This window comes from Typopeltis vanoorti, chromosome 18 (genome assembly GCF_054136105.1).
Source record: "Typopeltis vanoorti isolate ZY-2024b chromosome 18, IOZ_Tvanoo_1.0, whole genome shotgun sequence".
NCBI classification, from domain to species: Eukaryota; Metazoa; Arthropoda; class Arachnida; order Uropygi; family Thelyphonidae; genus Typopeltis; species Typopeltis vanoorti.
The window spans coordinates 46,882,162-46,905,398 of NC_143566.1; the positions used below are offsets into that span (position 1 = coordinate 46,882,162).

At 34.1% G+C, this 23,237-nt stretch overlaps 1 protein-coding gene across 2 annotated transcripts in view; it reads left to right on the forward strand.

Annotated features, from left to right (window-relative positions):
• LOC150096630 (meckelin) overlaps nt 1–20,336 on the forward strand; it is a 575,505-nt gene extending 555,169 nt beyond the window's left edge. For both annotated transcript variants that reach the window (XM_090408005.1, XM_090408006.1), the window contains 3 exons: nt 7,887–7,989; nt 13,350–13,492; nt 19,155–20,336. In XM_090408005.1, coding sequence (XP_090264131.1) covers nt 7,887–7,989; nt 13,350–13,492; nt 19,155–19,235 — 327 coding nt within the window. In that variant the 3' untranslated portion in view covers nt 19,236–20,336. The remainder of the gene's footprint in view (nt 1–7,886; nt 7,990–13,349; nt 13,493–19,154) is intronic.
• Nucleotides 20,337–23,237: the final 2,901 nt, after the last annotated feature.

Here is a 23,237-nt window from a genome sequence, read left to right on the forward strand (position 1 = left end):
TAATCCCTAGAAGTTGGGTAAGAGTTTGGTTAGAAAGGATGTGTGAACTTGATTTTTCGTTTGGAGAGTGATGAATGAATGGAATGGGTTGCCCGACTCAGTTGTGAGTGCTTTGTATGTTAATGGTTTCAAGGAGAGGTACAATAGATATTGTGTTGATGCTTTGGATCTTTCCTGATGAGTCTAGGACTCCATGGAGGCACCTGTGCAATAGCAATAATAATAATAATAATGGCTACTTCAAAATGTTATAAAACCATTGCATTCATCTATAAGTGTGTGTAGGGGAGCATGATTTGCAATATGATAGTGCTCTTGGAACCTGATGTGTCGTATAACCAGGCTGTGCATGCATATTCAATAAGTCCGTCTGATACATTATCAGGACTTGGGGGTGGGGGGGATGCTGATCTGCTCATTCATGATGAATGAGATGTTTTAGCATGAGTAAAGAATCAGAAGGTGTGGGGTACCAGTTGCATGGTATGTTTTATATAGTATTCTTTTTTTTTTTTTTTTACCTTACTTATCACAGCAGTCATTACATTACAAACATCTGTTTCGTCAATTATTACTGATTTTGTCATAATGGAATGTAACCATTAAAAGGATCAAATATACATGTATTATTTTATCTTTAGAAAGTGCTCAGGCATACCACAAAGTAATCATCTAATCGTAATATAGTAACCTAAAATAGATGCGCAGCAGACTTTTCCTGAATTATATTCTTCTTTTAATGCTTTACCCAAGTGTAAACAAAAAGAATGTTTGCACATGATGATTCCATGACCTGTCTACTTGTATACAGATGCTTACAAGTTTTTAATTGTACTTATAACATAATAAAGTTTATTTGACACACACATTCACAAAAATATAATAATTTATTACTGCAAATATTTCGACCAGAAATTCACTGTTTATCATCAGTGTATCAGCATAGTCACAAGGTGTAGCTTTACCAAAGAATGTTCATCCTATTTATAGAGCTGAGCCACGTCAGGAATGCCACCTAGCAGGTGGTTAGAATAAAATAAGATCACAAATTTAAAATTAAGGTGATTTGATATAAAATAAAATTTAAAAAAATAATTAAATACAGGGAGTTGTACTGTTGCTTGCCATTTATCTGGATGAGACTCTTCCAGATCTTGGCAATAGAGAAGCAGTCATTCTGATATAAAGTTTGGTGGTATAGAAGTGCTCCAGCATTATCTTTAAATAACCACTCAAACCTAAACCTGTACAGATGTAAAAGGCAAGAATTGGACCATAGGTTACTGTGGTCAGTGTCCATTCCATGCTGAGTAAGGCCAGATTTTTCAGGTTTATTGTTGTTAATATAAGATTGGGATTCTTGTAGTCATTTTTCAACCGAACATCCTGTTTGTCCAAAGTATGAGTGAAGGCACTCACAGTGAACCTAGTAAACATTAGATAGGGAGGGGTGGGACTGTTTGATAGAGAGAAATATAGGAACTAAATTGTATCTTTTCAGAATCTTAGCAATTGTATCAGAGATGCCTGCGATGTATGTAATAGGGACTCGCCATACAGGTTCAGGGTTCTAGGGAATAGATTTGTAAGTGCCCAAGATGCATTTAAACTTCCTTGAGGTGAAGCCATTCTGTAGTATGATGCACTGGATGGTGCACAGTTCTTGTTGTAGAACTTGGGAATTGGATAACCTGTCCATTCATGCAATCTATTCAAGTGCTCCTGTAAAGCCATAACATCTGCTTGACTCTGCATTGCCTTCCCCAGTTTTGCATCATCTGCAAACGGTATATATCACCAGTTAAACCCATTCCCAATATCATTAATATACAAACCAAACAACAATGGTGCCAAAACTTACCCCTGCAGCACACCACTAGTGACCTTCCTCTTTTGGGATACTGCAACCTCATATGAACTTTCTGATACCTATCTGAGAGCCATTCACTGATCCAACTCAGAGGACTTATCCAATCCCTTCCATTTCAATTTATTTAACAGCTTGTTATGTGGCAATCTATCAAAAGCTTTTCTATAATCTAAGTATACCATTGTATATGCATCTCCCTTGTTCAAGGTATTTGTCACCTTTCTATAGGACATAAGTAAGTTAGTAAAGCATGATTTTCCTTTAACAAACCCATGTTGATAACCATAAAGAATGCTGCTGTTATCAGCCCATTTCTGTATCCTAGTTCTCACCAATCTCTCTCTCTCTCTCTCTCTCTCTCTCTCTCTCTCTCTCTCTCTCTCTCTCTCTCTCTCTCTCTCTCTAGTACCTTCACCACAACTCCAGATATACAGATTGGCCTATAATTTGAAGCTACATCCTTATCACCACCTTTATGCAGTGGAACAATTTTATCTTCTTTCCACCCGCTTAGAACCTGTGCTATTGTAAGACTCTTATTAAACGGGCATGCTACTGCGAATTCCCTGGAACATTCCCTTAAAATGTGTGGTAATATGTCATCAAATCCTACCACCTTATTGACATCAAGGTTATTTATTTCTTCAAGTACCTTCTGCTCACTCACAATTAAGCTATCCTCTGCACTTAAGTTCCTCATGATTTGACCCTGATCTGGATGAAACACCCATATAAATTGATCACTGAATACCTCAACAATGTCTTCTGCAGTAGTTCTTTCTTCTACTTGCCACATATCTAAAAAAACTCTCTAGGGTTTTCCTTTGCCTGATTTGCCAATTTCTGCTCATACTGCACTTTTGTTTTCCTTACTAATTTGAGTGTTGCTTTCCTGGCTTGTTCTTTAAACTCTTCGTGTAACTGATTATCACCATTATTCATCCTCTACTGTCTCCAAAGTACCTTCTTTTTTCCAGATTTCATGCCCCTCATTCATGCATTTTACATCTACCTTATTCAACCTTTTGGCCTTCAGAATGCATTCACACGTTGATGCTGTTATGTATTTTTTGTCAATTCCAAGCAGCATTTTTCTTACCACTGAACTCCTCTTTCCATGCTGTAGCTCCAAGCTGTCTCCTAAACTTGTCATAATTACCAACCTTATAATTCCACATATATCCTTTTCTCACAGAAGTCTGCATATGGGTAGTCACAACCCAGGTGATCACTCTCACCAACTGGAGGAAAGTGTGAAACCCCACTCACAGTTGCATCCTCTGATGAAATGATCAGATCTAAAACTTTTGATCCTCTCATGCCCTCCTTTACATGCTGCCTGGGATAGCTATCTCTCAAGAACTTCAGAAATTTATTTTCCTTATTCCCAAATGCTATTTCTCCATTCCAATCTATACTGCCATAAGTAATACATGAAAAGATATATCATTACTAACTTCCTGTCAATATTCCAATATTATCAGATTTTATATTTCTGTCTTCTAAGATACTTTTTACTGTATTAATTCACCTACATCTTGGTTTTCCTCTGGATCTTTTTCCTCTCGTTCTGTTTAAGTGGTAATAATGAGATTACCTCTGCTAACACATTCCTGAATGCTAGCAATGTCAAGTTCTTTCTTAATATCCTTGTTTTTAATATGATGCCATCTCTTCAGTCCCCTAATCTTTCTCAGAACTCTCATACTCATATCTATGGTCTCTAGTCTTTGACCAAGAGTTTTATTTTTAATCTAGCTCTCAGAACCGTTAGTTAAAAGTAGTTTGAACACCGTCTTGTATATGGCTAGTTTAGTGTTTTGACTAATCTCTCTTTTATTCCATATAAATTTATTTAGCTGACTTCCTACCTACCAGCATTGCTAATTCTGTTGTCCATTTCCAAATTTAATTTTTCATCTTCACTAAAAGTTGTACTAAATAGCTGGAATGTTTTACTAATTCTATAGGTTCTCCAATTTAGGATGCAGTTGATGTTGGCAATGTTTCTGCATATTTTCATTGTCTTTGTCTTTTTAATGGTGATTTTTATACCAAATTTATTATGGCAGTTATTTAGTTTATTCAGGAAATTCTGCAGACTTGTCCTGGATTTATTTAGGAGTATGTAATCATCTGATAACATACTCCCTGAGTACATTCTGATATTATATTACATTCTGATATTACTGAGGTCTATATATTGTTTCATGCTTCCTCAATATCCTTTCAATTCTATTGCCAAAGTCTATCAGAGTCTAAATAGTTTTGGTCCAACTTCAGGGAAATTATAGTCTGTCTTCTTTAAAATCGTTTTCAACACTGTTAACTGGTACAGAGCAGAGCTGTAATATTAAAATTCTTATTTTGCCTGCAATAGAGTCTGAGCAGACAATCAAATGGTCCTTAGTTTTAACTTCATCACATCATCATCACCATGGGTATCAAGGATTTAGGCCTAGCATGGCCTGTTCCAGCCTTAGAAGTCATTGTTTAAGAGGACGTCCTGGTTTTCTTTTTCCTCTTGACTTGTACTTTGAGGCTTTTTTGGTAATCTTTCTGTTTTCATTCTTTGAACGTGTTCCATCCATTTATGTTTATATTTTTTAATTTTTTCTATTACTGGTTCTTGGTTTAATTCTTTCATAATATCTTCGTTTCTTTTGTGATCAAATAGGGTATACTTTGCAGTTTTTCTCATAAACTTCATTTCTGCTGTTGTTAATCTTTTTGTTTTATTGTCCAGATTTTGCTTCCATACATTAAGACTGGTAGGACTAATGTATTGTATACTTTTAGCCTGGTTTGTTTTTGAACTAGGTTTGGTTTAAATATAGAGTTAATTACACCTGTTATTTTTAAATATTTTGCAATTTTTACGTTTATATCTTTTTCATTTTCATATGTGATCATACATCCTAGGTAGTTAAATGAATTCACCTGTTCTAAGATCTTGTTATCTATTACTATTTTAGTTCTTGCTGGATCTTGTCCTTTAAAGGCCATAGTTTTTGATTTTTCTGTTGATATTATCATTCCATAATCTTTGGATATCTCATTTAGATTTAAAATAGCTTTCTGTAAGTTATCTTCAGAATTTGTAATTATTATTTGGTCGTCTGCAAAGAGGAGAGTGTTTAAGTTAACTGTAGGAGAAAGTCTAATTCCTTGATGTAAATTTTTATTCCATTTTATTATTTCATTTAAGTAGATATTAAAAAGAGTTGCTGAGAGGGGACATCCCTGTCGCACCCCTTGGTTTATCTCTCTCATATATGATAGCTCGTGATTTAATCTTATTTGTATTTGATTATTTTCATATATATATACTTGTGATAGCTTTTAGGATATTATTTGGTATTTGTCTTTCTTTTAATATGTTAAATAATATGTTTCTTTTAACTTTGTCAAATGCTTTTTCAGAGTCAATAAATGCAATATGTGTCTAAATTATATTCTCTTCTTTTCTCTATTATTAATTTTAGGCAAAAGGCCGGGTCTATACATGATCGTCCTTTTCTAAATCGATTCTGTACTTCTAGAATAAAGTTTTCGGAATATTTCATTAGTTTGTTATTTAAGATTCTGCTATATATTTTGTAACAGGAATTTAGTATACTGATACCTCTATAGTTTTTAGGGTCATCTCTATTACCTTTCTTAAAGATAGGAATCATGATTGCTTTTTTCCATTCTACTGGGGGGATACCAGTTGAGTAAATTTTATTTAAAAATAATAAGAGTCTTTCTTTGAATCTTGTTCCTGCATATTTATATAGTTCTGAACCTAGCTTATCTTCTCCAGGTGATTTTCCGTTTCTTGTTTCTTTCAGGCTGATTTCTAATTCTTCTTCAGTTATTTCATTTTCATTAATTGTTTGCCAGTTGTCTTTTTTAAAATATTTGTCTGTCCACAGTTCAGTGTTTAATTTTATGTTTTCTTTGGTATCTGCATTTAAGTGTTTCAAAATCTTATATACATTGGGTCTTACTTTATATAAATCATGTTCTAAATTAGAAACAAATTTATTCCATGATTCTCTGTCTTTTTCTGACTTCTCTTTTAGCTATGACTCTTATTCTTGTATATTCTATTTCATCTTCTAATCTTTTACTGCTTAACCATTTGTGATAAGCTTCTTTTTTTTTTATTATTATTATTTCTTTGATTGTATCATCCCAGATCTTCAGTTTTTTCTTTTATTGAATTTTTTGGTCTTTCCTAAGCTTTCATTTGCTGCTGCATTTAGTATCGTTTTTATATTAAGCCATTCTATTTCTATTTCTTCATTTTGTTTTATTTTATCTAGATACTGGTTAATTCTTTGTTCATATAGCCATTGTACATTTGTGTCATTCAGTAGTCTAGTTTTATAAACAAATGTTTCATTTTTCTTTCTGTTCTTGTTACTTGTAGCCATTTAGGTTGTATTCTTAATTTTATTTTAACAAGGAAGTGGTCACTGCTTATTTCATATCCTCTGTGAACTCTAACATCTAGTGAAAATTTTGATGTCTTTTCATTTAATATGAAGTAATCTAATATTGATTTCCATCCTCTTGCTGCCCAAGTATATTTATGTATGTCTTTATGTTTATGGAAGGAATTTGTTATTTTTAGATTATTATAAACTACAAAGCCAATCAAATTTTTACCATTTCTGTTTAGAGTGTGTTCTCCATGTATTCCTATATTATTATTAATTTTTGTGTTTCCAATTCTTGCATTTAAGTCTCCTGCTAAAATTATGTAATCATTTTTATTTATTTTATTATATATGTTTTGTAGCTGATTATAAAAATCAATATTATCCTGTTCTCTTCCTTCTTTTGGGGCATATAAACCATTCATCACATGTTTACAAAATTCCACAAACATCTGGAAATTTCATAACTACTTCTTGCTACATCTTCATTCCATAGTTTGCATGAACAATTTGTTTCCATCTACTGTCTATATACCAAAAAATGAAAACTAGAGCTATCTCAAATAAAAAGGAAGCCTTTTATGTCATAAAATTTGATGGTGGCAAGTCAATAGTTTTGTAGCAGATTATTGTGTTGGTGTTTGCCATTTCTCAGTCCTTGCATTACAAGAAAAGTGGTTGTAGCATGTAAAAACACAGGGTAAAAATTAGTCTTAGCATTAACAAAAGCTTGTAAATTTCAAGCCCTGTATGTTAGGATGTGCAAATAAAAATGTGGAAGGTAACTATTAGATTAATAACATTAACGAAAATCTATCAAACTTTTACAAGAATTATACTAACCTTGCTGGCCAAGTATTTGACAGGGAAACAGCACCTAACTTCTGTAAATGGGCTAGAGTTGTACGATCAGCTACTTCTAAACTCACTAAATAACACTTTCTCCAAACATCTAACTTCAAATCCATTTAAATATAGTCCATCAGGCATATATAAGTCCTTTTGTTCATCAAATTCACTCTGTATATCAATAAACTGCACACCAGTTAGAAACATCCAAGCATGAAGTGTTTTCCATCCCTTTCAAACTTTCATTAAACAGGTTATGGCAGTCTTACATCAGGCAACAGCAAAAATCATATACTGCATAAAGACTGGGATTTAAACCCATTGCCTGTTATTTGAAGAGTGGAGATGCTATCCACCTAGCTATTCAGGCCAAATAAAAATATAATGTATTTACACATTGATATAATGACATAATTGATATAAGCAATTTATTTTAGGAAAATACTTTAAAACATTTGGATGGTTTCATGTTATTAACTATATATTTAAAAGATTACTATTACAACTAAGAGGCAGTGTAGGCTTATATATAAATGTATAGCAGTATGAATTGCACTTAAATATCAGAAATTTATACCTCTGATATTAGAATATAATTGCCCTAATATCAGGCGTTTACTCATAAACCATTAAGTTACTCATATAACCAAATGGTTATATGAGTAACTTAATGGCTACATAAACTTTTACTGGCTACCTAATCTTTTTCCTAACCTTAATGGATGCCTAATCTTTTACAGGCTTACAAGGATTTGGACTATGTAGTGAAAGATAGAGTATTAATGGAAAGTATTCTGGATGTAGAATGTTTTGAAGTAACAGATAGAGGTTTCTTTTTTAATGGTAAGTTGATGGATGAAGAAACTGCTTATTTGTTTGAAAATAACAACTTATGTATATAAGATGCAGTTTGCAAAGGGGGAGGGTTGCTTAAGTGTTGAAGCTAGATAACTGGGAAGAGATTTCCACATATCCTTTTAAGGGATGTGGAGAGATCCTGGGCTTCTGACCTAATGTCTGCTCCTTTAATGTCTCATGATGCATCCCATTTGTAGGTATCTACCTGGATACTAAATGAACAAGGAAAGACAATTGGAGTTTAGCCAACTAAATTGTATTCTTACTGACTACCAAAACAAAATGTTGTAATGATCGAAATTTGTGCTAACTGGAGTATTGCCTAGTTAAACAAGGCCCTTACTGTTTTTCTCAGGGAACCAGAGAAAACCTTGAAAAGTCAGCTACTGTAACAAATTCATCTTTTTGCAGAATTGAAGATAGGAACTATCAGCATAGAGGCATCAACAGATTTCTAATTTTTAATAAAGATGTATTCAGACAATAGTGATCAGGGAAATTAAGGAGTAGCTAAGTATTCAAAAATAAACTTGAGGATAATCTTCTTGAATATTCAGGCAGGCAATATCAAGTAGAGTGATGTGGGCAGACATCGATATAGAAAATTGGACAATGAGACTTTTTGTCTCTATTGTCCCACAGAAGGTCTATTAAGAAGTGGAAGAATTTCTGGATTCATTAGAGAAAACAATTGACAAAGAAAAAAGAAAAGTTGGTCCTTGTTGGAGATCAGAATAGCAGGGTAGGAAATTACCAGACACATAGAAATGTTTTGGGAAGACCTGCTGGATTTCTGCTATATGGAGAGAAAACACGAGAAATAATATAAGTTTCATTGAGTATGTTATTGTTGATAGAGATGGCTTCACAATGTTTCAGGACACAAGAGTATACTGGGAATTTGAAATAGGAAATGATTCATTTAATTTTGAGCCTAATAAGAATGTCATATTGAAAAGAGGAGTGTATAAGAAAGTTTTAAAAATAATCAAACTAAGCAGCTTTCACAGGTGAACTTTAAAGTCAAATATACAAACATTATGCAACAGAAAAAATGAGTTTGAAGACCAGATTCAAACCCTAGAGACATGGAAGGGAAGCATGGTGTGACAACTTTACTACATGCTTCTCTGGGAAAAGATAGAATAGGCAGAACTCTGTAGATTGAGGAAGTCCTTTAACATCCTGAGTCTACCCAGGATTCAGAAAAATTGAAAGTTTCTCCCCCAAATAAATCAGCATGTTCTCTGAGCAATGTAAGAAAGAAAGAAAGCAAAGCAGTGTATAAAAGTAGCTAAACAACAGTCATGAGAAGTCTTGAGTAAAAGTATAGAAGATAAATATTGGGAAGATGGCAAAATGTTCTGGTCGCTCCGAAAAAAGCTTAGAAATGGAGGAAATAATATTGTAAAAGGAATTACAGGTAATAAAGGTGGCATGAAAACTGAAGATAAAGATATGTTTGGAGTAATTACTTTGAAAAATAGCTAATTAATGTAAAATGCTAAAGATAGCTAATGTAAAAAAACATTCAGTACTAAATTAAACAAAAGGTGTTAAAAGAGGGATAGAAAACATTGAAGAGGGATGCAGTCAAGAGTACATATCAATACAAGTGGTGGAAAAAGTCACATCAAAAATCTGAAACCTGGAAATGCAGCTGGAGTAGATAATGACCAGCCACTTGAAAAACCAGGTGTCTACATGATCATTTGCAGTAGTGGGCTACACTACATAGGACAAACTGCAGATCTGGGGAGATACACTCCCCAGAGAAGAACAAGCTGGGTTTAGACCAAATAAAGGTTGTCATGATCAAGTTTTGTAAATCTGGAAAAGACTAATATAAGGTGCCAACAGAAAAGCTGTTCAAAGTTACAAATAATGTAGTGTACATAAAATATTGTTTTGAGCTATATGTAGTCTATATTTGAGTTGTAAGTCAACTGGCAGGTAGGCTAAAGACCTTTTCTCTATCAACTTTTTTTTTTTTTTTTAAATCCTATCTTTGATAACATTTATTATTATTATTCTCATCATACATACATACATAATATTTATAAATATACAATTCAAGTATACTATCAACATTTTCTGTTGGTTTTTAAATTTATTTAGGGCTGATTTTTTGTTATAAACAAATAAAAATATTTTCCTTATGTATACAAATAGGGTAAAATGCATTATCCGATAGTTTTCATAGTCTACACAAATGTTTAAAATAAGTTAGTGAGTTTTTACAATATTTTATTTATTATTTATTTTTTTATGTGTAACCAAGGGCAGTAGCCATACTGGTTACTAGAAAATTAAATTTGCACGATACAGTCACGTCACTGCAAAATCCAGTAACTGTATTTATGAGGGCTTACATAACAGTGTACTCTTGTCATAATATATTACAATCATAATTGGACATGATATATAAGTTATAGTGATCTCTTATGATATACGTTTAAAATAAAGGTCAACATTATTTAGTTCCATGAGGTAGTCTCTCAATCTTTTTCTAAAAGAATATTCTGAGATTATTGATATTATTTCATTTTGGAGTTTATTGTAGCTGCTTGTTGCTAGGTATTCAAAGGATTTTTGAAAAATTTCTTTGTTTGCCTTGTACTACTAGCAAGTTCCAGTCACACCGTAAATCATAGTCTACATTATATACTGACAAATGTTCAGTGTTTTCAGCCGGCTTGGTTGGCCAAGTGGTTAGTGTATCTGCTCTCCAGCCAAAAGGCTGAGTTCAAATCCCACTGTGGGCATGGATGTCTGTGAAAATACTAGTGGTTGTTGTTGGTGGTGGTGGTGGGCTGTAGATGCTGTTGGTGTAGCTGCAGTTCATTGTAGTTGGTGGATGGAGTGGTGGAGACAAAGAGTTGTGGTGTAGGCGCCCTCCTTCAATGAGTCTTTGGACTCCCTGGAGGTGCTACATAATAATAATATACAGCACTAAAGATAGTTTCTGTAATGGCAAAATATGAATTATGAAGGAATGCCAAACAGATTGATTGTTGGTTGAATGTGCAAAAATGGCTATAGCTCTAATTCTATTTTGTATTCATATCAAAGGAAGCATATTGTTGTAGCAATCTGCACCCCAACAGGTGATACCATATTGCAGTGAGGAATTTACCCAAGAATAGTATAAGCATTTTAAGATTGCTGCATTTACAATTTTTTTAACATAATATATTCTGTTAATTACAAACCTCAACTTATTTGTTAAAAATGTGTTGTGGGAGTTCCATTTCAGATTGCTATCAATATGGAGGCCCAAATACTTGACTGATTTTCTTTTTTTGACTAAATTAGTTACAATTATGGATATCACTACATTTCATTTCATGCCATTTTATGGTTATATTGTGATCTAACTTATCTGTTAATGTGAAGGAAATATATCTGATTTTATCGGTATTGATCTTAAGACCATTATTGGTAATTCACTTATTTAGTTCAACATATCATGATTAATCTGATTTTCTAGATCTTTGAGGATCATTTCGGTGTATACTAATGCTGTATCATCAGCGAACAATATCATTTTTCCAAAAAGTTTATATTTACGCAGATCGTTAACATATATTAAAAGTAGGATGGGTCCTAGCACCGAACCTTGCGAGACTCCATATTTTATTATTTTTGTTGCGATATTGAATGTCCCATAGCTGGTGCATTGTTTTCTATTATTCAGATAGGATTTGAACCAGTCTTTGGTAACTCCTCTAATGCCATATCTAAACATTTTCAGTAGTAGTAGGTTATGATGAACACAGTCTAATGCCTTAGATATATCAAGATAAACTGCTGCTGTGTACATTCCTTTATTTATTCCACTATAAACTGTTTTATGGAACTCCAGTAGTGATTTTCCGGTATTGAATCCAGATCTAAACCCATGTTGATTAAATGCATAACAGGATATGGTATTCAGATAGCTATTTAATCAGTTGTTTTTATTAGGATTTCAATAACCTTTGACACTGTGGATAGTATAGATATTGGTCTGTAATTTCTGATTTCATTTCTGTTACCTCCTTTATATAGGAGAATAACTTGAAGCAATCTTTAAGTGTTCTATAAATTTCAAGTCATCAGAATGCAAGGAGAACCGGCCTATCAGTCCGGAACTTGGGGGGGTGCCAGGGGGAACCCCTTTTGCATCGTCAGAATTCAAGGAGAACCGATCTACCAGTCCGGAACTCGGGGAGTTGGGTGGTGTAGGTGCTGGGGGGGGGGGGATCCCTTCCCTTTTCGAGTCATCAGAATTCAAGGAGAACCTGCCTACCAGTCCGGAACACGGGGGGGGGGGGGGTTGAGCACCAGGAGGCATAGCCCCACTAGTATATAGTATATATATATATATATATATACCAAGGTCATTTCAAAGGTGCACATCATGCACTGTGATGATGATGAAATAGTTTCCAGTCTTCGTCTTGTGTTAAAGTTATCATAATTTGTCAGTTTCATCTTGTCCCTATCAACTGTTAGCCCTATTGAGTAAAAACTTTTGGAGTGCTTGTTTCTTGTGTTCTTGTTTCATAAAATAAGATTTCAAAATGGAAGAGAAATCTGATGCAAGTCATGAGCATGCAATAGCCAGCAATGTTTTCATGATGTATCTGATCTTATGAAAAGTGTGAGTCCTCCAGACTTCAATCTTTTCTGTAAGTTGAAAGAATCACTCTGTGGGAAATGCTTAACTACCATCAATGAGATTTCTGCTGAAGTATCCAGATTTATCAAACTTCTCAACAAAACAGGTTTGCTATGAAGGCCTGTAAATGTGTGGTAAATTTATTTTCTTTAATTTATTCTCAAACTAGTTATTTATTTTGTGAAATAAATATTTGTTTTAACAACAGGAGTAAATATGGCGTGCAGAATTATCCTTAGAATATTATACTTTTTATATTATATTATATTATTATTATGTTGGCCTGGTTGGCTGAGTGGTTAGTGTATCTGCTCTCTAACCAAAAGGCTGTGGGCTCAAATCCCGCTGTGGGCATGGATGCTTGTGATTGTGAAAATACTAGTGGTGATGGGTTGTAGATAAAGTTGGTGAAGTTGGTGGAAAGAGAGACAGTTGTAGAGTAGTTACCCTTCCCTCCCTCGATGAGTCTTTGGACTTCCTGGAGACGTCATGTAATAATAATAATTATTATTTATATTATATTATATTTTATTTTATAACATTTATTTTGTTAAATAAATATTCATTTTAACAACAGGAGTTAGTATGGAGTGCAGAACTTATGAAATGATCCTTATAATATTATACTACGTTTGTGATGCTGAAATGAAAATAATTTTTTATTATTATTTTTATTTTCTAGATAATGGACATTCATTTGATGCTGTGCTCTTGTGTGGTCATGAAATAACTTTAGTTTTGTTTGATGTTCTGCTTTTCTCTGTTATTGATCTGGCATCTCAGGATTTTGTCCTTGCTGCGGTATTGACGTTTATCATTGGAAGGGTATGTATCTATGTTTGTTGCTGTTAGAAGCCCATCACAACAATCAAATAGTCATTAATAAATTTAGTTTAATCCTTTATCCAAGTGTGAGCAAACAAAGTTTGCACCTGAAAGTATCTTCAGGACTGGGGTAAGGTAGTACAATACCAGGCAACTCTTTGCAAAGGTGGATCAAGTTAACATCACTCCTATCTCAGTATCTCCCATAATGCAAAACACATCTCCTTGCAGATATGTATAATGTTATGCATTAAGGGAAGGGCCACTTCCCAGACTAGTTTCGACCTTTATTGAGGTCTCTTCAATGGGAGCCAGGCCCAAGTGGAGATACCAGGCAGAAGCATTAGCAAGGTCATCTCTACCTATAGGAGTGTCCAAACAGTGTGCCACCTTTTTATTAAATTACTTTGGATTTTGAGAAAGATGTTAAAAGTTTATTTTCACTTGGTTAGACTATAATAAATTTAGTTTAATCCTTTATCCAAGTGTGAGCAAACAAAGTTTGTGCCTGAAAGTATCTTCAGGACTAGGGTAAGGTAGTACAACAGCAGGCAACTCGTTGCAAAGGTGGAGCAAGCTAACATCATTCCTTTCTCAGTATCTCTCATAATGCAAAACACATCTCCTTCTGGATATGTATAATGTTATGCATTCAGGGAAGGGCCACTACCCAGACTAGTTTCGACCTTTATTGAGGTCTCTTCAGTGGGAGCCAAGCCCAAGTGGAGATACCAAGCAGAAGCATTAGCAAGGTCATCTCTACCTATAGGAGTTCGCAAACGGTGTGTTTGGCAACTCCTATAGGTAGAGTATTCTGCCCCCCCCCCTTTCGAGTGATCAGAATTCAAGGAGAACTGGCCTACCAATCAGGAACCCGGGGGGTGTTGGGCACCGTAGATGCCGGGGGGGGGCTTTTGAAGATTTGACACTCAGGGTAGCCCCTGAGTGTCGAGTCCTCAAAATTCAAGGCATCAGAATTCAAGGAGAACTATCCTACCAGTCCTGAATGCGGGGGGTGGGGTGCTGTAGGTGCCAGGGGTCGGAGCCCCTAGTATATATATATATATATATACACACACACACACACACACACACACACACACACACAGTAGAACTCGATTATAACGAATTCCACGGGACCGCATATATTTGTTCGTAATAACTGTTATTCATTATATCCAAGAAGGTCATAATTTGAACAAATTAAAAAGGTTTTCAGATTTTTCTCAGCATAGGTATATTGGGTAACATAAATACATATGTGCATACATACATATAAAGAACAAAAATTTATTTTTAAAACTTCACATTTTTACATAAAAAATCATCAAGCGTGCTTTGCTTTGCACAAGTCGCATATTTCATACGTTTGAAATTGTTCCTTATACCACTAAGATGCTTGAATGTGTCGTCTGAACTTACAGATCGCAATTCCATAAATCTTGTTAACATATGTAAAGCACTTTCTGCTTCACACCAGGTAACGATTTTCTCATCATTGCTATTTTCTTCCTCGGAGTCACTGCTATTATCTTCTTCTGGTGTACAAGAGATTTGTTTTAAGATGTCAGCGTCTGTCGGTATACCCGAAGTTGCGATGCCATTATCAATGTCTATAAAATTATCAATCTCTGCGCACGTTTCAAAATTGTTCAAGTTTCATGCTTTTAACCACGCTGATAACGGTAAGTTATCCTCTTCATCTTCTTCAGATTCGCACTTGTATTCCGCAAGACAGGCTTTCTTAAAACAGTTTTGTATCGTAGACGATGACACCAAATTCCAAGCATCGCTCATTAAACTTATTGCGTGAAGTACACTGATCTTCGAGTCATAAGCATGAGCATTTTCTGTGAATTTTTCTCTGCATTCTATCAGTTCCAAGACTAACAGACAACGAAAATGGGATTTAAAACATCTAATTACGCCTTGATCAAGTGGTTGCAAGACAGTTGTCACATTCGGTGGCAAGAAAACAAGTTTTATGTTTGTTAAATTAGCCACTACAGGATGGGCAGGACAGTTGTCTATCAATAACAAAATTTTCCAGTTTTCACTGCGAAGATTTTTATCCCACTTGCGAATTTCATTTTCGAAAATTGAAGATGTCATCCAGGCCCTCTTATTCGCTGTATAACAACGGGAAGTTTCTTTATGTTTTTAAAGCATCTAGGCTTTGCCGATTTTCCAATTACAAGAAGCTTTCTTTTATCGCTACCAGTCATGTTCGCACAAACTAAAACTGTGAGTCTATTTTTGGTAAGTTTTCTGCCAATGCACTTTTCGTTTTTAAATTGAAAAGTTTTATTGGGCATTAAATTATAAAAAAACCCTGCTTTGTCTGTATTATAAATGTTGTTGTATCCATACCTTCGTTTGATGTCTGGCCATACATTCTTGATCCAGTCAGAAACAACGTTTTTGTCAGTGGACAATGCCTCGCCACTTACTTTTGCGTAGACAATATTGTTTCTGTTCTTAAAGCAATCAATCCACCCATTGTTGCACTTAAAATCACTATAACCAAGTTGAACAGCAAATTTTTCGGCTTGAACTTTCAAAATTGGTTTGCTAATAGGTAAGCCAGCGGTTCTTTGCACTTTAAACCATGAAAGAAGTGCCTTGTCAACGTCACTTTTATTACACTTTTTAAGTTTTTTACACTTCGATAAATTGCTTTCAAAAGCTTTCAGAGTCAACTCGCAATTCTTCCAAATTGTTGATATTGTAGATGGGGACAAACCATACTTCTTTGCTACTGTCAGATTTGATTGGCCACTTTCCACCTCCCGTATAATTTCTACTTTTTCGGAAACCAATAAAATTTTCCGTTTGACTCTTGACATTTTTCCACAACCAGAAAATGCGTACATATGAAATGTCAGTAAAGGAGCGACTAACGTGTATTATTCGTTTGTTATTCCCGTGAAACGAATTTGTAATAAACATGAAATACATGCATTAAATGAAATGCAATTCATTTAATTTATTATTATTAAGAAAAACATTATTTAGAAAAACAGGGCTTGGATATGGGTTGGGCATTTGCAATGGACTGGGAGATGAAAGTCCTCATTCCAGTGAAGATTGTTTTGATTATTAGTTCAGTGCAAATATTAGGATCAGGAGAATAAAAGCTGTAAAGTAACCATGGAAAAGAGGCATAACAATTCCAAAAGTCATCCCAGTTGGCACCTTTATAGTGTCATAAATCAAGGCTGGTAAGAGAACTATCTCTAGAAACTGCGACTTGGATAAGATTATGGTCAGAGTAACCAAGAGAAGAACAAACATCAACAGTGTGTTTTGAGGGAGATAGTTAAGAAAAGGTTTGGCATATTGGAAGAATGATAAGGATTGTTAGGTAGTACTTGTTGGTAGATTTATCATTTGTGCTAGATCATGACTGATGGCAAATGGTCACCTTCCCTTCCAGCTTGATCTGTGAAGTTAGAGAAGTATAGTCAGTTTGTGTGATGGGGATTAAAGTCTCCTAAGAAGGCAGTCTCAAGCTAGGGTAATAAGAGTATGAAATCAACTTTTAGCAACAAGTAGTTAAAAATTGCAGCATGGTTGTTAGAATTAGGTCAGCAGTAAAGGCAACAAATTAAAGCTATAGTATGAGATAAGGAAATCTTCAGCGAGAACAGATAAAAAAGCAGGAATTCCAGGTTTGATAGCCTTTGGCAAGGAATATCTGATTTGACAAAAGCACACATTCCTCCCTTTTTTGCAGACTGCATCATGGAAGATGCCAGTTGGGGTTTAATTAGAAATAGCTGATTGGGTTTTGATGTGGGTTTAAATGGTGATGTGAATATATCATTAATGTTTGTATGAATGTCTTGGATATTATTGTTATTATTACTATTACGTGACACCTCCAGGGAGTCCAAAGGCTCATTGAGGGTGGGCATCTACTATACAACTCTCTCCACCACTCACAATCTACCAACTACAATGAACTGCAACTACACCAACACCATCTACCAACCATCAGCACAAGTTTTTCATAGACAATCACAAACATCCAAGCCCACAGCAGGATTCGAACCCACAGCCTTTTGGCTGGAGAACAGATATGCTAACCACTCAGCCAACCAGCCTTTCATATAGGTGAAATGGATATGGAAGTGTTTTTTATTTGAAGAAATTTTTGTGTTTGAGGATATTTTTTTATATACTTTACAATTTTTTGTTATTTTTTATGGGAGATTTTCTTTACATTTGCAGTTATGCTGATATTTGCATAACTATCTTGGAGGGGAGGGGGTGGAGGCATGCAGCTGGGGTGACAGACTTGTGCACATATCTTCTACACAGGAATCCAGACTCTAGTCTAAGCCTGGCCTCAGACAGTGTTCCCTGCACATACTCATACCCAGGCATTACCTGTCTGAGTAAGCAGCAGCAGGATTATTTGCCAGGTGTTATAGGTATTGGTTGAAGTATCTCACTTGTTTTAGTCTTTGTTTCTAACACCAAATACACTGAATTATAGTATTTAATACAAGATTTGATACTAGCAGGAGAATTACAGTATTTCTGGAATTCTTCTTTCTGTTGGTATTTTCAATTCTTGCATTTGAGGTTGTTCCAGAGCTGAATCTTCAATGTTTGCCCTCATTCCTCTAGTTTAAAATAGCATTGTTTAACTTGCCAACTTCTCAGCTATCATGATACTATTTGATTATGTTATGCATTCATATTGTATTTGTAAATGTGGAATACATTTTGGTTGGCTAAATCTCAAATTTCAAGCATTTTAGCATACTGAGCTTTGTTTGCTCAGTATGCTAAAAGGAAGTTGCACTATGAAAGAGTGAAGATTAAACACTAGTTCAGAAATACTAGTCAGTTATTATCTGGCATAGACTATTAAATGATCACTTAACCATAACTTACTAATATTAGTACATTAAGAATGAATGTTAGAATATTGTTTGGCTTTCTTAAAGTAATTGATAGTAATGAATATTAACTTGTTCTGTAGATTCACTGTTGAGAGTGTAATTTATGTTTGCTTTGCGATCTTTATTTTTCTCAGAACTCAAATTGTGTTGAACTAGCATAGTATCTTGAGGATAATTTTAAAAAAATAAAAAAAAAAAACCTATTTAGAAGTAAGATTTTCAGACTGTATATGTGCATTTACAGTGTTTTTTCCAAATTGCTAACATCATATAATATTGTTAGCAATAAATCCCAAACCAATAGAAATCATTTTATTTGACACCATGTACTCCAAACATATTTTTCCATCTTTGTTACAACCTTCTTTCCCTCCCTCATCCTGCTCAATCCTCTCCAACAGATAATCTTCAATTTCTACATCTTCCATATATTATCACGTTATCCCTTCTCTTGTCCTTTTTTTCATCCCAGCCACTAAATTTTTCAATTGATTTCTGCTTCTCCTCTTTTTTTTTCCCCCATAATAAAATATAAGTGATTTAGTGTTATTTATTTTATTTATTAATATTATTATTTTTTTTTTTTTTTTAATCTAATTTGTGCATGATTTTTAGAAGTAAGAAAACAACATTTTGTGGTCCAGGTTTCTTTTACAATTTTTTCTTCTCTTTTTTATAATGATATATATATAATTTTTAAATATTTTCTTATCACTTATTCTAATGTTTTATTGTGTCTCTTGATGTAGGGTATCGAAGCTATACGAGAAAGTGCTGGTAGAAGAAACTTAGTAAGAAAAGCTCTTGTAGATGAGCGATTTCTCACCTGAACTTTTTAATTATTCAATCTCTTTTATTTGAACAACGAAATATGCTGTACTAAGAGAGGCCTTTCCAGGGTATATTTAAGTTTTCACTGTATATAATGAACTCTATTAAGTATATTATGAGAGATTATTTATTATGAACTGGGATTGGGACAGTGAAGTTAAAAGACAATCCATTAAGCAAGGTAATTTGAAAAAAAAAGGAAAGCTGTTTTTCTGAAAAGAGGAAGTGATTCTTTTGTATTTTTGCATAATATATCCATTGTATAGATACAACAATGTTAAATTGTTAATAATACTTATGAAGAATATATATATAAACCAAATTCCCAATCATTCATATATTGAATTTGGATGTCCTTGGTAATAGACAATAATGTTTGCAACTACATTTTCTGTATATACAGGGTTCTCACAAATTAATTTTGGGATTTCAATTTGTAATAAAAATATAATGAATTATTTGGGATACAAAGAATGATGATGTTGTTACTTATGATCCTTCTTATTTACATTATTTTTTGTATAAATTAACCTACAGCATAGAGCACACACACACATGCATAAACACTATGTAATATGCAATGTCACGTTTTACTGTAAATGTCCATCAGTAACAGAATGAGAAATACAAGGGTTTTCTGGTGGAGAATCCTTACTATTAATATCTTAGTTCACCAGGCGTATTTAAATCCAAGAAATATTTCTGCTAGTGAGTAGGAAATTATTACCCTTATATTTTGGCCCCTTTAACCTTTCTATTTAGCAAATACTAACAAACCTGAAAAACAGGATAATCTTTCGTTTAATATTAATCTGTCTTGGTTTTATAAATAAATATATATATATACAGGGTGTTCGGGATAAATTTGACAGTTTCGTAAGGAAAAAGAAAATCTTCTTTGTATCTATTAAATTTAATGATTTGACAAAAAAACATTACAGGCAGAGTTAATTACAATACTATCAACAAGATTTACTCAAAATTACCACCATTAGCATCGATCACAGCTTCAATTCTGCTTCGGAACCTCGAACAAGCTGATGCTACAGTCTCCCTGGGAAGGGCCGCAAAAACTGTTTTAATTTTATCCATTAACTGGGCTTTTGTATTACTGGAAGTGCGATTGGTGTCTTTTTCAACTGCGCCCCATACAAAATAATCCATGGGGTTAAGGTCTGGGGAGTTTGGAGGCCAAACATTTGGACTGGTGAAGTCGTAGAAATTTTCAGACAACCATTTTTTACTTTTCCCAGAGGTGTGGCAAGGGGCCGAATCCTGCTGCCATACATACGGCCTACCATTGGCTACCCTTGTTATCCAGGGCTTGACTACAGTTAGCAACTCCACGAACAAAGCCCGAATTCCAATGCCAGGGTTCTTCAACACCTGTTCCTGCAGATTTGCGAGGAATTCTGCTGTACGAACGCAATCAGATCGTCTGCTAGGGATCTTTCTTCTTGCTACATCCTCATAGTCACCATTGCAAGTCTCTAGTTCATGCCTGATTGTTTTTACTGTATTCAGGGAGCATTGGGCAGCAGTCGTAATATCCTTATTTTGATGGCGGGCACGAATCATCATGATACAAGTTATTCTCTTCCATGATTCAGGTGGCTTCCAGCTATCCATCCTTTCTGACATCTTGTATATGAATGAAGAAGGGTCCAAACTTTTAAATGAAGAGAAGTGTGTGTTAATACATGTAACTTACGGAAAAATATAATGAATTATAAATATGTCAAATTTATCCCGAACACCCTGTATATATATATGATTTGGTTTCTGAGGTAAACATAATTCTGCTATGCTTTTTTTTAGTGATGCAGCGTCTAGTAAAAGCAACTCTGTTAAAAAATAAAATGGAAACTGTGACATTATTTCACATAAACTGAATCTCACTTAATTCTTTTTACCAGTACCAGTTTTTTGATGAATGTAGAATTTTTTTTTGTGGGGGGGGGGATAACTTACCTTGTGATGAAAACAAATTCATTTTAGGAGGTGGCAGTAAGGCTCCTTTTTCTGGAAAACACTGAATTTTCATTCAGAAGAGATAAACTTATAACGTGTAATTTTGAGCTACTATGTAGAAAATATATATGATTTGAATTGTCTTTTCTTTTCATTAAATTCGAGATGCCCTTTAAGCAGCTTATAGTTTTAATATCATATAAATGTATGTCCTTCATATAAATCCTTGCAATTATATCCAGATGAAAGTTAACTGTTTGTATTGATGCATTCATATAAGTGACACACATACATATATATGCACACACCACACACATTATAGAAAACAATAAACTAGAAAATGAAAACCCAAATGCAAAGAAAGCTTCATGTTGTTGTACATATAATGAACATTATTTTACAGCATTACCCAGTTTTTATTATTATTTGAAGTTAAGTAATTTACAAATGTGTTACATCATATGTATTATAAGTATTGCTGCTTCTACTCCAGAATTTTTTTTTATTAGATTTGTAATTTGTAACATCTGCAGAACTATGTGCATGATATTAGAGTATAGTCTCTAGTCCTATTTGCAGGTTAGTCTGATATGTATTTCTTTTTGTTCTTCAAGGCAGATGCTAAACTTTTTTTCTAGCATTTCTGGTATTGGCAGTTATGTGGTATGTTATGCACTCCTGGGCCAAGGTATCTAGGAAAGTCTTGTTTAGTCTTTAGAGCAGAATCCCTTATTCCATAGTATTATGTACTATAAGTTGAGCATCTGTTGTGAGAGTAAGATATCATTTTAAAAAAAGGGATAAAGAATTCTAGTTTGGTATTTAGCATGAAGTATCTGCACACTACATAATTAAAGCTATCTTTTCTACAGTTTCACTGTAGAAATTTAAAATCTGTAAACATTGTAAGGTTACAGCTAATGATATTAATTATTTTTATATACTTTTTCCCCCTTTTGTAAATGATCATTTTCTACAACCTCTGAAAAATATGTTTTATTCATTGCAATTGTTGCATTTATGTACTTTAATTATAATTAATCTCAGATACTCCCTTTCTAAATGAATGAAACATATTTTTCAAAGGTTGTAGAAAATGCTCATTTACAAAAGGGAAAAAAAATATAGAAAAATAGTTACTGTCATTAGCTGAAATCTTACAATGTGTTCACAATACCAATTCATATGGAATTCCCATAATTCATAGAATTCTGGGAACTCCATATATTCTCTGTCTAATTCCAATTTCTCCTTCACCCTTACTAGATAGTATTGAGAGTCCCACTTGTTTCCCATTAAACCATTCTCCCAAATTAAATTAAAACAGTATAGGAAATCATATTATAGAAAATTCACATAACATGATTAGTTTTGATTAAACATACTACTAAAAGAAACTCTTCATTTGATTAATTTTCTCTTCTCCTTCCATTCAGATATTATTATCATCCTGAGACTCCCATGCAGTCATAAACCCATTGTGGGAGGTCCCTCTTTCATAAAACACAGCTCATCATACTGTGCCTTAAATACATTTAAATTCTCTGCAGACATCACACTCTCAGGCAATGCATTCCAGTCATTCACCACTCCATGCAAAAAACAAAAGAGAGAGAGAGAGAGAGAGAGACCTGCTTCTCATTTCTTGCTCGCACTCTCCTTATGCAACTTCCAGGGATGACCTCTTGTTCTCCTCTCACCATTCCATGAAAAGTCCCTTACCAGCATGTATGTCTCTCATATCATCCCCTTCTCCTCCAATCTACTAGACTCTGTAAAATGGATCTTCTCAACCTTTCTTCTCACTCAAAATTTCAGAACCAGAAACACCTTAGTCAGTTGCCTCTTAATCTTTTCCAACATCTCTTCATCTTTGAAAACCAGGTTATTAATGGAACTAGAATCCCTTACTTCTACAATTCAGTGCCCTTTGCATCATTGCCTGAATTCATTGTGCCATCCTCACCATTTTAGCAAAGCATCCTCTAAATTTTATATCTCAATCTGCCATCATCCTCAGAGTTTGTATT